General features: G+C 34.5%; 1 protein-coding gene across 7 annotated transcripts in view; it reads right to left on the bottom strand.

Moving 5' to 3' along the window:
- STXBP5 (syntaxin binding protein 5) overlaps positions 1-16257 on the bottom strand; it is a 109771-nt gene that overhangs the window by 22350 nt on the left and 71164 nt on the right. For 3 of the 7 annotated variants that reach the window (XM_063329259.1, XM_063329262.1, XM_063329260.1), the window contains exons 16-19: positions 15998-16176; positions 14286-14411; positions 13657-13808; positions 5806-5871 (exon numbers count right to left, since the gene is read on the bottom strand). In XM_063329259.1, the coding sequence (XP_063185329.1) occupies positions 5806-5871; positions 13657-13808; positions 14286-14411; positions 15998-16176 (523 nt within the window). Of the gene's footprint in view, positions 1-1968; positions 2017-2112; positions 2173-5805; positions 5872-13656; positions 13809-14285; positions 14412-15997; positions 16177-16257 lie in introns of all 7 variants that reach the window. The other 4 variants (XM_063329263.1, XM_063329261.1, XM_063329256.1 and 1 more) reach the window with 3 other exon arrangements.

Raw genomic sequence — 16257 nt, 5'->3', positions numbered from 1 at the left:
AGGTGTTTTATTTATGTGGAAGAGCTTAGAATGTAAGTTCAGAAAGAGCCATGCAGAATAAACATGCCAGATGAAGTATAGAAAACATAGTGACAAAACCCATTCCATTCATGGCATCAAACCACCCAAAACTAACAGAATGCAGATGACATAATTAACTTCCTTTAAAGTTCCAATAAACTGATCAAGTTACACAAATCACACTATGCACTGACTGAGACACGCTTATGAATTACACATCAAATGCATTGTCTCAATTAACTCTGCGATTAACTTACACCCTAAAGAATGCATTACTTGTACATAAATGTTTTGCCTTTTTTAACTGTGAAAAACATTCACAATACTTTAAGTTGAAAGGCTTCAAGATGAAACAGATGTCAATAGTTCTACAGAATCGCGATTAGCATGTTTTATTAATACTTTAACATTACTCTGAAAAAGTGAAAAAAATAACAAAGTCACCATACTGTTTTTTGCACAAGACAGGCTGTCTTAAATTCAGAAGAGACTGCTTTGGGACAAAAGGGAAACATTACCTCATCAACTGACAATTGATGTAACATGCACAAGACTAAGTGTTGTTTTTCTCATTAGAACTGAACATAAGTTTCTAGTTAGTCTGAATTTCCTTTAGGATAACACATTAATCGATACTCATGTAAATGATTTGTTGCATTTTTTTTCATTACAGATGAATTGACATAATATATTATTGACAGCCATTTGCTTTCTGGAATTATATTCAGGCTTCCACTGTCTCAGAGCTCATCTTCCCTAACATTTCTGTTATCACTGCAAGGAGGGCTCAAGACAGTACTGAGCAGAGGGCATATCTTTGCTCTTCCTCATTCTGTACCTCAGACTCCAAAGACTACTTCGTCATACTCCTATTTATCCCACTGAATTTTGAATGATTCTTCCTAATTACTGAATTGCAATGAAAGGGTTTAATGGTTTAGGATAAAAGTTAAATTGCCAAACAGCAAATCACAGGGAGACTACAGGAAAAGAAATCTCTCCCTCCCTAGTCTTAACCTGTAGTTCAACGCAATCTACAACATAGTAGTTTAGCAAACTGTTTTACTATCTAAAGTAGTTTCAAACTTTTGATCTGACTAAAGAGATAAAATGAAATCCTCCTGCAATGATGTACTAATGTACTCAACGAAAACCAAACCATTTATACAGTGATTCTGAAATGAAAATAAACATATCCCAGTTAAGGAAGAGTCCCTTTCCCAAAATTAAATCATACAGTCTCTACCCTTCATTTATTTAATGACCCAGTTGTCAGAAGCAGAGTTAATTTCCATTCCAATCATAGAAGGGTTCAATCTACCTGCATACAACATATTCCAAGGCAATTTTGCCGCCAAAGTGTTACAACACAATCTGGAGCTGGTAGGGTATTGTGTCATTGTTGGATGCAGAAAGGTAAATACAGTTCTGGAACAGTAATGGGGTATACTTACATATATGATCAAGTTCTCCTCCAGATTATTAAATGAAAACATGATATTACCTCTATCTTGGCCATAGTCATATGGAAATCTGACCATATGGCTATGAAAGCAGCACATAAAAAGAAATTAAATCACCCACATCTTCTCAAAGCAAGTGTATCTTTGCAAAAATAGTGGAATAATGTTGTGACTTGCATAGACTGAACTCTTAGTACGGATTAGAATTTCACCCATCCAGAAAACAGAGAAGTGCAATTGTAAGATCAGAGAATTTAAACCACCAACATCTTTGATTTTTTAAAAAAATTATTGTGCCCAGTGTATTTAGTATAGAAGCAGCCCACAGAATTACCAATTAGCATAAAGAATGAGAAATTAATAACTTAATGCATTAAAATTTGAATTTTATTTTGTTTGGTTTTTTTTTTTTTTGCTGCTGGGTTAGTGTTGCATAGAGTAAGGCACTGGATTAGGAACAGAGCAGAATTTTTCTAGTTCCTACCTATGTCATTGGCTACCATCTTGGAAAACTTTCTGCTTTTGGTCTTCACTGTAAATAATATTTTAATAAAAAAAAAAATCAATCTAAGTGTCAAAGGATGAGTTGAAGAAAAAAATAAGACTATAAAAAAGAAAAATACTGTACCCTTTTCTATAAAATTATTCATTTTTTGATCATCATCAGAATTGTTTGGTGAACCAGAACCTACGAGTGAAGACAGAATGAAATGGAGATACAAACATATTTAACACAAACCCAACGTATTAATACAAGCTTTGAGTTTAAGGAAGATACAAAGATGTATTAGAATATCAAATACTAATACCAGTATCCTCTGTAGCTGTACTAGATACTATAAAGTCCAAATTATTTTGGTATGACAGGAATTCTGCCATATTTAGATCAACCACAAAAATTATAACGCAAGGTACAATGTTGCACAATGCAGCAAGCTTATTGCTAGAAGTATTTCCCTCACTGAATAAAGTGTTTACATTGAATAACTAGATTGCTGTCCTAATCTTTGTTCCAGACACAAAGATTAATCTAAATTATGATTCACAAAACACTGACGTAACAATAAACTCAGTTTTGAAAATTGTTTGGTTTTTTTTTTTCCAACGTAGTCACTCACTGTTGGGCCACAGTTCAACTATTCTGCAGACAGCTCAGCCACTGCTGCCACCTGGGATTTTTCTAAATCCTTAATACCGAAAAACCAGTGGTTGCTATAGGGCACAACTTGAGGCTTACTGCTGTGATGAAATTAAAACAACTAAAAAATGACAAGTTTCATTGGATTTTATATTGTGGAAGTGTAAAATAAGAATAGAATGCAAACATTTTGACACTCATGAGCACAAAAACTCAATGGTTTACAATGCTATACAATGTTTTATGGGTCAGATAAATGCCCCTGGAGCCTAAGCTTATTACCATTTAACTTCTGTAGAAAAAGGAGGAGACAAAGTTATTATTTCTTATGCATTTTCACAATATTTCTATAGCTTGGTGTTATTAAAACTGCAGGAGACTCTCCTAACTTGCATAGGCAGGTAATACCTTTCACAGTCCTCTCAACTGTTAAGACCACCCACTGGAGGAAGTCTAACGGAAGTTAGCTTCCACTTTTCTTCACCTGTGCACAGAAAGGTGGAAGAGGTGGAAGACAGATTATTTGAGCAAATGCAGACTTCAGCCCAAGTAGCGGCTGGTCTGTTTTACCGATCATATTGTAGCAGTCAAAGCCAAGAACACACTCAGTTGCCAATCTCATCCTCTAATCTTAGAGCTAGCAACAAGCAAACTTTTTGTGCTAGTGTACTTTCCTCTTAGAGAGCTTCTAGACTGGAAAAAGTTCATTTAAATCTGGCCTCTGTCCTGCATCTCAAGCTCACCAACACTGTGCAGTGGATTTCTCAAAAGTGTCTTCTTATGTCTACAAAAACAGAATGCCATTTTCAAGCTTCACTCCAGTCTTGTGCTCTTGCCCAGAAAAAGATATAAAGCTTAAATCAAACCTAAAGAACTGCAGCTCTTCTCTCTTCACAAACATCACCAAACGATTTCTGCATCAGGGAGGTGACTCCCTCTGAGTACCCTTCTCAAAGGAGAACTGGAGAAGCCTTATCTCATTAACCAAGAGCTGGGAGGACAGTACAGAATTCAGGGAAGCAAAACACAGTCCAACCTCACTACTTCAAGATTCTATTTTACGGGGGAATGCAACAGTGGGTTTCTCCCCCTCCATCTTTTGTCCATTCACTATTTTGGTACTTTAAGACTTATTTGTCTTTACTATTTTGTGTGTATAACACGCTATATGCTCTTTTCACGGAACACTCAGTTCTTCAGACTTCTGGATTTTGTTCTAATATGACCTAACTTCAAAGTAGTATTCTCAGATAGTCAACTCATAAATTGGAGATCGATTTCTACCTCTGCAGGATTAGAAGTTTCCCTCTAATTTGGTTTCCTTTCAGGACATTTGAATCCATCTATTCTAAGTTGCCTCCTTTTTTGATCCTCTTAAATAATCAAATTGCATTGTTTTTTAACCTACTTCAGTTAGCACAACTGAGATAGAATGGAGGGAGGTAAACAGAGGGAGGGGAGGCAAACTGTTAAATTTAGGATTTTTCCATATAAACCTTTATTTTCATCTTTGGGCTTGCTTTCATTGCACTGTTAGTAGAAACAGTGAATTGAACTTTACTCTACTTCAACTCCAAATTATGAAAGAAACCCTCTAATTCAAATTAAATAGTGTTTTAAAGTTTTGGGGTACCAGTTGGAAGTGGTATGACTTTCAACTTGAGTGACATTGGAGCAAGGGGAGAAAAAGGATACTGATTAAGGGTTTCAACTCATTAGCTGTTCATTATACACGTTTTATAGCAGTCTATCAGAAACTAGACTTAGCCCAGATTTTTTAAGTGGGTCAAGTTCAAATACCTTAGTAAGAATTATCATCAGCCTCCTCAATCTTGACAAAGGGATTTATTGCAACTGCAGGACTACACAGCACCTTGTTTACAGACATTGGTATTTAATATTGATATTTAAAAATGAAAGAGGAAAGATGCACTTTAGAATATATTCTAAACACCCCAAAAAATGCTTGCATTAAAAATTATGCTGAAGTTGATAACTTCAACATGCCAATACTTATCTTTATACAGGTTTTTCATGAAATCACATCTTTAGTTAAGACTTTTCAAAGTTTTCAGCCAAATTTTGTTTTAATTATAAATAAATCTAAGTTAGTCTAAGAAACGATTAGCAAAAAAAGATGACGACGTTGACTGATCTAGATGAGTTTTGCGCAATTTAAAGTTAACATCAAAAGACAGAAGTTGCCAAATCAGAAATTAAAATTTATGTTAAAATTTCTACTGGAGCTACAAACAGGATATTTTGTTTCATTATGCTTTCAACTTGGCTTTGAAAGGTACAGGCTACAACAGAAAAAGGATCTATCTTTAGATGCCTATACTGATTACCATTTTGTACTACATTGTAAAGAGTGCATATGCTACTTTAGGTACTTGAGTAAACATGCAATTTTGTCCTCTACTTAAACTTTGAGTAGAGCTTTGAATGAAAAAGCTAGAGTGACAATTAACTTAAAAGTTTTTTCAGAGTAATGGTGAAGGTAAGTGACAAATGTTTAGCTAGTACATGAAATATTCATCTCGAATACTATATATTGACGTGCACGATTAAGTATTACATGGCTATAACCTCAACTAGCCAACATTAAACAAAATGCTAAATAGTATCACATCTCTCTGAAGCTTTCATTTAAAATATTCACATATAGTAGTGGCAACTAAAAAAAAAATAGGACAGGGGGAGTGTTAAGTAGGGAATTCCTACTTCGTAAGGATGCCAGTTTCTGAAGACCTCTGATTCCAAGGGAAAAAAAATAGTTAGTTATTTACCACTTATGAGGAAGCAGAAGTAAACTAGCTCTTTTTACAGAAATGATCTTTACCACTTCTCAGGACTCTGAAACAGTCACATGAGTTATTATAGGAATTTGTGCATCTCTTATCAGGGTTTCAAAATTCCATTCTGCAGTATGTTCCCTGAAGCGTAAACATTCAGATTATACCTCTTTTCACTCATCTTTATGACATATTTCTATTGCATCTCTTAAATCAGCCTTGTTTTAAAAATGCAGTTGTGCAGCACAGCAAAATTTATGACAGCTCAAATAGTATGTGAGAAGACAACAGCTTTTATGTAATTACTTAACCAGTAAACGTTGACTTAAAGCATGGCATCTTCTGGGCAAATAAAATGAAGATTAGGATTAGAGACAGTTATGATTACCTGAAGTGGGTGATTTGCAGCGATCTTCTGGAACCGTTGTACCTTCATTAATATCACAAAGACCTGCTGGAACACAAAACCAGTGTATAATAAATACAGCTGCTATTTTATCCTTTCTTCCACTGCAGTTAGGAACTTAATTTCTTATTAGCTACAAACCAGCCAGTTGTGACAGAATTTGTTATGTATTCTGTTACTTTTTTTTTTTTTAATTTGGACATTCCCCTTTGTGACTGTAGAGTCACTTACTTCTTCCTACTAGTTTTCTTTACAAAATATGCTTCCTCATTAAATTTCAGTGAAAAACACCATGTTTTCAGCAAGACAGACTTATCAGAACATTAATTACATGCTATAGATTATATATTAACTACAAATATAATTTCTATTTTGCAAAAATCCTAGAGTTATATTAAAATGTAATTGCAAAAGAAAGTCAGATAAAAGATTTTTGAAGATTACAACCATGCATGCAGTATGAGCGAAACTACAGTGCCTTTTTTCAAAAATTGTTTTCCCACTGTTACAGTGATATGCTTCGCATTTGCTGTTGCATTGCCAAGTTCGTTTTCCAGCAAAACTCCTTATTGATGTCCCTTACAGAATTATAGGTTCTAGGGTGCTTACAAACATGTTCTTCCTTGTATGGAGGACTTTTACTAAATTCTTACATTGTCGAATCTGATCATTTGAATAACTGCAAAATATTAATATCTAAAAATTCATTCCTTCCTTTCCAGTGAAGAAAATAAAGCACAGGACTCCACAATCAGATGCTAAAGATGGATATTCCCTCATAAGAGTCCTAAGTATTATTCCACCGCACTAACTAGAAGTATACAAGGAATTTTTCTATTTGACAAGAAATTGCTGTCAACACCGCCCACAATTAAGAACAGTGAATTTTATTGATATTTTAAGGCTAGAAATGCATCTTCAGGTTTATATGAAGTCTTCCTCCACAAATTTCATGATGTGATACTAATACAAACAAGCATGTAATACTTTACATTAATAGTTAAGAAATATTTATTAAAATGAAAGGCTTTTGCATGCACACAAATATTTCAGATAGTCAAAAAGCTTGAGAGGTGTAATGGTAATGGCTAAGGCAATGAGAGCTTGACATGCAGAGCCTGTTTATACAGCTGTGTTCTACACATTCACTAGTGTAACTGTACATATCTGTCAACAGACAACAAAAAAAATGGGAACAGCACTACCCTATCAATGCTTTAGAATTTCCAAATACTAAACCAAAAGTTAATAATTTAAAGAAAAAAAGTTCTTTGAAATATTGTATCCATGTGGAACACAATATGTTGCATTCACACACAGTTTCATTTACACAAAGTAGTTTTTTTTTAAGATTACTAAGAGCATATACAGCTTGAACCTCAAAACTCAATGACTAGGACTGATATGAAATTGTTAAATCACCTTGAGGCTTGGTTAAGCCTAGACTTCACGATAGTCCAGTAACCTATTTCAATTCTAAAATGTATGGTGAAATCCCAGGTGGAAGCTATAACTTTCCACTACACAGGAGAAAAAAAAGCTATTTATTTATCTATTTATCTATCAGTAAATCAATGACCGCTATGGAATAATCGTGGTACACATCTCTAACAAAGTATGATTTGACCTCTGAAAACACGTGAGTTTTAGACATGCATGGGAGTCTAGATGTTTTGTACTAGACAGGGTTGTGTAAAAAGGTCTTTCAAAAATAAGCGGTGCAGCTCTCACCAACACGCAATACAAGTTTTAGATAGTAGCAGTGCTAGGAGGACAAACCTGCACTGTGCTTTTAGAAATAGTGTTTCTAGATCATGCTCCTTCAGGAGCCAAACTACACAAATCTAAACACAAATTTCAGGAACTTAATTCCTTTTTCCTGTAAGTATTTTAACACTTTATCTTCATAGGAAGAGTTTAAACTTCTCACACCAATCTTCTTATGAAAAGGGAAATCCTGCATTGACAGGAATAGCCTTTAGCCAAGAATGAGTCACACATCTGCATGCTTGATTTCTAAGAAGTTTTGAGGCTGTGATTTGATTAATATACATCTTTGTAACTCTTATCAATTGATCCAAAAGAAACCCCCCAAAACATTTTCTCATCATAAACCTATACACTACTTTTATGCATTAGGTAAGATTTATTGCACTAAAGAGAAGTGTGACTTATGACAACTGTTACGGTACGTAACCCTTGGAAATCTAAGCATAGCCATCACTACCATTACTTAAAAGAAAGGAGAAGGGTCAGGAATAGATAAAAAGTAATTTTATCTATGACTGTATTAGTAATTAAACTAAGCAGAGAATAACAAGAATGATCTGAGTCAAGTCCATAAGCTATGAGCATCTGTCCATGACCAATGCGAAGAAGAAACTGCTGTAACAATCATTGCTGTTCATCTTAAAACCCCAGGTACCCTGATAGAAGCAGTGTGCACACTGGCAGTAAGACCGCTCTCGTGGAAAAGTTCTCTGGCTTCAGGCTTACAGCATATGTGCAAATTGCTATGGGTTACAAAAGCAAACTGATCCAACATTTTCCATTTCAGAACTGCAAAGACTACAACCTGACTAAAATACATATACGGAGGAGTGACTTTCTAATAAGCTTTTAGCTTATTTCTCTGAACTTTAGTAGCAAGAAATTGGACAAACTAAGTAGTGAACTAAAAAAAAATCTAATTTTATTAAAGACATAAAAATTACCATGTTGCATTAAAAACTCTCTAGAAATATAGCTGGAATTAGCTGATGTACAAAGTAAGTTTCACGAGACATTTGCCAGTTTTTCACATAAGCTTTAGGCAGATACATCTCTGAAGGCACGATAACTTGACTGGAAACTAGTCTAATTGAGAATTATAATAGAACTTGATATGAAGACATACGAGTTAGAATTAAAAACAATTAACCTGAAAAATGGAGCACAAAAATCCCCAAACCCAACAATCAAACTTTCTCATTCAGATCTGGACTTGGCTTAGCCACAGCTGATATTAGTCTGGTTTACTTGACATTTAAATTAAAAATTCAAATACAGTTAACGTCCACATCCAGTTCAAGGGAAAAGGGGACAGGGAAAACTAGAGCACACAGCCCCAGAAAGGTTCTAAGCATGTATTTTCTTCAGGTTTGACTCAACCCCACTTCTGAAACCCTTGTAGATGGCATTGAAAGAAGCCTTTTTGATATATAATAAAAGTAAAAGAGTCTCACATGTATGCAAGAACTGCTTCTATTTTGTCAGAATCCTAAACTGGTAAATCCTCTGGTAGAGCTAGGAGATACTAACTTATAAAGAGCTGTATTATATTGTACTAGTTGAGCAGTCACACAAAACCTTGTAACTCCCAACAATAGTAAGCTGCAAAAGAGTTCAGATTGGTGTCCTATGTGAACTTAATTGTATAACTAAGCAAGGAAAAATAACAGCTGTCTAAAGTTTTGGTGTTTAGTCATAAAATTATGACTTGTTTGATAAATTGGTACCAATATTTGCTGCCTTCTTAACAGCTCCTGTCATATTTATAGCAAACAGTTTATCAAGCAAAGGTCTCTGAACAGTGTAAGCCTCCACTGCATGTAGAGTTTTCAATCACACTATGAAGTTTTTACTTACACATGTTGTGTCTTTTGGCACATGGACGAAGGTCATTTCCCCCCCCAACTATTATGACCTGACGGCAAAGATTGACTTTGTTTTTATGCTTGACAAGAACCTGATGACACTGTCTCGAAGGCCTTCATAAAACATATATACTGCATGCTTCACAAACTATAAATTGCCACCCAAAACATGTGAGTAATATACCTGGTATGAATCACTGATAAATTCCAAAACACGATCCCAACTGGGAGCTTGTATCTGTTGAGCTAGCCTGAAATGACAGTTTACAGTCTAGCTAGTGTAGAGAGCCTTGTCTCTAAATAGATGCTGCTTTAAGACGGGAATCTGAATTTCTTTTCTGAGTAGAAAAAAATAAGATGATAGAAACATACATCATATTCTTGCAACACAAGTGAAGGGAAAAATCTCAAAATTTTTAAAAAGTCTTTTAAAATTTTCAATTGGTTGACCCAGGACATGCCATTTACTAAACTATAAATATGTACGCAGATACTGATGATCTATTAAATAGACAATTTATGCTGGAACATACAGAATAGCAGGGTTCTTCATGAGGAAGGATGAATTCTTCCTGTGTTTTTTTTGGCAAAACCTATGGAAATGGCTGAGTAACAGCTAATGTTTTCCTACCCCCCTCTATTGAAATAATGTAATTTTTGGTTCTGTCAATCTTGGGATACAACATACAGTAACAATATGCTGCTCTGTTGCATGCTGTCTGAACCTGAACTTAATGTAACTAATTAATAACTTGCTGATTGCATGCATAGGCTAGTACAATTTTTGGTTTTTTATTTTTCTTTAAATGCATTGTGGTTGTCTCAAAGAGGATGGGAAATATACTCAGTTTCTCTAAAACAACTGCATTAAATACATAAGCCCTTTTTCTAGGAAGATTTAGAAATTAGGTAGTAATACTCCCTGAAGGTTATTAGAGCTATGCAGTAGTTGAAAATGTCTTATTCGTAGAAAAATAAGTATTAAAATACAAATGTTTTAAAGAAAGAATTCAATGAAGGCACATCTTCCAAAAACAAACCAAGGAAACATAAGTTCCTTGCGTCTTTGGAGACACTAAACACAGATATTAATGTCTAAGAAAGGGAGGATGCAAAATCCAAAAGTGTTCTGATTAACTCTTATAGTTCCAATCCTATAAATATAGTAAAGGATAATTCTTTAATGCAACAGACTTAGTTGTGGAAAATTACACAGCAATAATGCTTTATTATTTAAGCTATTGAAGTCTGGGCAACATATACATTGAAAGAACTACAAATCATGAGAAATATTAAATAACTCTAGAGAAATTATTTTCAGTTTTTAAAGAGACTAGCTCCAGCTAATCAAGATATTGAGAGGATGGTGAAGGGAAAGGGAATTAACTATATGGTTAAGAAATTAACTCTTTCATACAAAACCTGTTTTAACTTATTCCTAAATTAAATAGTCCAGGTAAATTCAGCCTTACAACTGTTGGCTTCAGAAATCAGTTTTGGGACTTCTGCCCATCTTTTGCTTCTCCTCACAATAATAATTCAGTGGTCAATCCTGGTTTTCAGTTCCATATCATCATAAGGTAGAGGCACTTCTTTTATGCCTAGCTCCCTTTCTCCCTTTGCAGCAAAGGATAGAAGACTACACAGAAACCAGTATTTGGTTATTGAGCCTACCCTCTCTGAAATGTATTTATTTTTCTTGTTGGGAAAAAAAATAGAACCAACAGAACTGGACCATAATCTCAAGTCTTTTTATTTTTATTTTTTTCATTAACTCAAAGGTCATTCTTCTCTTAGCTTATTCTACTCTCCTTCATTAAAAATGGGGTGAGATTACCTACCTCTGCCCAAGGGCTGGAGAAAACTGGCACCCTAGGGAAAGGAACAATGTTATGCTTTTAAAATCAGCTTTATGTTCTCCAAATTCTTGGATGCTGTGAATGATGGAATAAGTCAGAGAAACCCTCAGGTAAATCATGGTTCTGATGGGCCACCTCCCTTGCATAGATGCCTGAACTCCAAACCTGCTTGGAAACCACACAGGGCTGTGCAATACACAGGCGCCTCCACTCTTAATCTCTATGATCAATACCTTTGTAGAAGTAAATCTTCATTTGTAATAGACAAATCACCATCTTTTACAACATTAAATATTAATATATTATTAATAATAATCTAACACTAGAGTTCTGAAGCTTTTTCTGCCAGAAAGGGGACCATGCAAAGGAAGCTCCTAGCCTCACATCTCAAAACAACACTAAGTTTGGCAAGATCTTGGGTTTGTAGACATCAGTAACTTCTGAGACAGGATCTTCTTTTGATTTTGATATTTATTTACTTATTTAAAAAACATAAAATACAGAGACTATTATGATTGCTTTTTTTCATTCAAGTTTCTTTTAAAGATGCCATGAACAATAAACACAATAGATGTGTGATGGATTAAAAATTAGTTTCTAAAAAGTAAAACGATTACTTAAAATGGACTAACAAAAATATTTATGGGGAGTGAACAAGTTAAAAAAATCAAATTCAGGTGTTCAAAAGTATTTTTATTGCCATGAGATGACTTACTTATATAAGAGGTGCGAAGCTTTTTCACAGACTCTGAATATAAGTTAGAAAGGCCGCACATGCAAGAAGCCACAGTCAGCATACCTTTATGAAGCAATGAGAAAAGGAAAGACGGAGACACTAACAGTACATTTGAGACAGAAAAGCCAGCAGAATAACTTGAATAACGAGGTTTATATAATGCTCTTGCCATGCAGACTGTTAATATTAAAATGTAAGATGAAAAAATATATGATTTCATGTAACAGTTATATTCATGAGCAAAAAGGACTTCATTCATGAACATCTTAGAGACAGTTGTAACTCAGAGTTATGTGGATCCAATACATTAAAATAACAAAAGCCAAGAAAATAAAGCAAGTAATGTTTAACACTCCAAAAACCAGTTTATAATCTAAATGCATGAATCGGAATTTAAGTCCCATACTCCCAAGAGGAGTTAATACTGTCAACCAAGTAAAGTTATTCCTTTCTCTCAAGTAGTTTTTTTAAAATAAATTTTATTTTAGAAGAAAATATTTTATCTGACAGGATGTCAGAGAAACTATGTGTGTTCTGCCCTATGTTCATGATTTTTAGATCAGTTTTCTCAGTTGAAATAAGGTAACTGGTGCTAATTAGGTCCTTCTCAAACCAATGATTTACTAAAATACATTTTAGAGCATCCATTTCAATTTGAATACAATATTACCTAAGGAACTTACCTGGACTTTATTCTGGAACTCAAAATAAAGCAAACACTAGAGCATGAAGAAGTTTTTTTGAACATTTTACTTCCTATTGAAAAATAATCATCTGGGGCAGCAGTGACATTGTTTATCATTCTGTCCTTAGCCATTTTCCAAATTAACTTAGAAGTATCTAAACATAACTTAAAAGTTAACTATGTAAGAAGGAGAAGAAAATAAATTAAAAATACTAAGTTTTCCTTTTGGCAATAAAACGCTTGGAATTTTGACTGAAAAGTCTTGTTGCAGATGAGGAGGAAAGTACCACCCTTCTTCACTATATTTTTTTCCAGTCCTTTTTTCAAAAAAAAGATTTTACCAGTTCGTATTTGGAAGTTTATTTGGTTCATTTAAATCAAAGGCTTCCTCTCAAGCATAACATAACAGCATACACAACGTAACATGCTTTAGCTTAGCAGGGACATTTCTAGTCAAGGTTTAAAATAGGAAGCCAAAAGATCCCAGCAGATACACTGGCAATCTGCAAACAGTAATGAGTTTATACAAGCATGTGATATGGGTACTAGGTTAATCAGAAATACCAGGATACTCCTACTTCTTCATCCTGCGTTAAAATCTTGTAAACTGCATAAATCCATTGGGTGTTCATACTTGTATCTATACACAGATAATGTTTTCCTCATCTGCTTTTTCTTAAAACATACATTACACTAAAAATAAATAATGATGTCATTCATCAGAAGATTTCACTAAGCACCAGTTTCGAAGGAAACATGAAGTGACAAACCTGCAATAGTGACATCAGGATAGATCAACAAGAAAGGATGAAACCGTGATAAAGAAAAATATGCTTGTATTCAAAAAATATACACTAATAGATCAGATAAGCTCAGAAGAAAGGCACAGTTTGTTAAAACAAGATTTGGGTTACTCACCTCCGGACGGTTGCCGAGTTTTTCTGGGAGATCGTGGCTCCCTGCGATAAGGATCATTGGAGCCATACAGTTCAATAGTGCCTAGATTCAGGAGCACTGTCTTCTGGAGGTAATCAACCATGGCAATACCATTACAGTTTCCAAAAACTACTCTGGAAAAAGAGAAGTGGAAGGAAAGATAGTGCTAATCAAATGTTGGTAAAGTTTTATATCAGCATTTGTTGCTGTTCAGAATTTTAAGCCTTCCTAATCTTTGTAAATTGTCCTCAATTACACATATTTATAAAATACTATTTTAGAATGCCGTATTGTTTAATTGTTCTCTTGTAAAAACATGTGACACTGAGTAGAACAAAGCATCGTCACTGCACTTGCCAACCTATCTGACAGACACTTACAGTGCTAGGTGAGGAAGTGTGATTGTGATGTTGATTTGTTTCTGATGTTAGCGTCACCAGGATCTGTCATGGCCCGAAGGGAATTATCTTTTAAGCACAGCAGACTGATTGCCTCTCTTGTGTTGCTATGTAGGTCATGTGAACACACATGGAGACTTATTTTTTATAGATAATTTTAAACCACTTTAACAGAATAATGAAAAAAAAAACAACTGTGTAGAATATACTTACAGGCCGTATGCCGAGTTGACTGCTAAGCTGGTTATCTGCTGAGGAGGTTCTCCACTCACCCACACTAGCTGGATAACTAGCTCAATTTGGTAGCCTGGAGATTGCTTGAGAGGAGAATTTTTAACTCTGCAAGATAAACAAAACACAGTATCTCTTTATGATTCTCCGCAGTCTCAATTTTTTCCTTATGGGCTCAGAATTCATTAAATTCTACAGCACGTTGGACTTCAGAAGTTGGAAAATTGCAAATAATCAACACAAACACATAAAAGCAACCAGAAAAGGTTGCTTCTTTTTAAGGGCCCTTTTGATGCATTATCAAATGGAAAAATAATTGAGCAATGATCACAAATACTTCATTTCTACCCTCTGCAGAGCAAGGCTTAACTGTCTTAGCACGCTATATTGACTTGAATAAAGGTGTTCAGTGCCTAAAAGGAAGTTGTTACCAATTCTTTTCAGAGCTCCCACAAGATCTCTGATTTAGAGAATAGAAGGGGGTGAGGGATGCACGTCGAAGAAGCGTACTGAACAGGGAAATGGAATCACAATGTATTGAGACAAATGCAAACAAGAAGCTGATGATTCAGTTCCTGAATTCCCCTTATTTTACCCATTCATTCTCATTAATGCATATTGTAGTTTGCCAGTATTTTATAAAAAGTAAGTTTTCCACTTTTTCTACTCTGTCCAGTTTTCTTTAGAATTTACCATCTTTAGGAAGACACTTCTGCAACTCAGTACAACCAATGAGACAGGAAAACACCCACCCAGAGAAAATAACACCATCAGAATTAGTTATTTTTTGGGTGGATGCACTTAGAATTAAAATCCAAGTTGAGACCTTAAAACTTCATAAAACAGGATACACATCTTTTAACTTTGTATCTGAAAATGAAGTTCAATGTACATTCTGTAAGGAAAAGGAGATGGTGTAGAGGCTTCACAATGCAGTCTTGTAAAACAGTAAAAGAGATTGCCTTCTTTTAATCTTCATTTCTCAAATGAGTAAGAAGTTCATACATGAAGAACCTTAAGGAAAAAACGCCTAATTTTAAAAAAATCTGAAAACTGGCCAAAAACCTACACTGCAAGCACTATGAGGCATGAGCAAAATGAAGATCCATGAGAATGGGACATTTAATTGGTTCCTGTTCCTAAAATACAAAGTAGTTCCCTTAGAGAGTTATAAAAAAAAAATAATCTTTGTGAGCCTAAAAAGAGTTACCTCTTATCTGTAAGCATTTTCATTGATTTAGCTCTAAAAATCTAAGGCTCTGGAAAATCTCACAGGTGAAATCTATTCAGACATACCTGACCTGAACTTAAGGAAAGCCACAAAATATTAAGTTGTCTATTCATTTCGAAGGAGAACAAGATTTCAGAGCAACTACATTGCTGCTATTGAAAAACGTTTGCATGAGCATCTATAACTATACTAACATTTATACCAAATTTCCTAAAGCAAGCAGCAGTCATAGGACTTCTCAGAGGTTGTTTTTCTAGTATCATCTTATGAAGTTTAAAGAAATTAAGATTGTAATATTAATTTCTTAAAACAGAACTCAACTTCCAGATCTTTGGAAAACATTGCCCTAATAAATAAAACATTTTTACTAATAATGACATTTCTGTAATAAAAGTACATACATTCTCATCACATATTCTTGTAAAGTTTCACATTCAACAGAAGTATAACAGAAGATGCTTACTTTAAACATGGGACATTATCACGAAGTCCGTCAGATGAACTGCTACTAGTAGATGGATGAGACTGGGGAACAATAGATTGAGGATTGGAACCCGTGCCTGGAGTTGGTAAAGGTGGTACCTGCTCACCATCTGGTGTTTCAACATCATTTATTTCATATAACAGACGTACTTCCAGCATCTGTAAATGAAAATTAAAAATTTATCAGTAAATTCTGCCTTTCAAAAAACTATATGTTAAATAAATGAAGCGCAACTGAAA

Source organism: Chroicocephalus ridibundus, chromosome 3 (genome assembly GCF_963924245.1).
Source record: "Chroicocephalus ridibundus chromosome 3, bChrRid1.1, whole genome shotgun sequence".
In the NCBI taxonomy this organism is placed as follows: Eukaryota; Metazoa; Chordata; class Aves; order Charadriiformes; family Laridae; genus Chroicocephalus; species Chroicocephalus ridibundus.
Note: the sequence above shows the minus strand (reverse complement) of the source record. Positions and strands in the feature narration are given on the sequence as shown.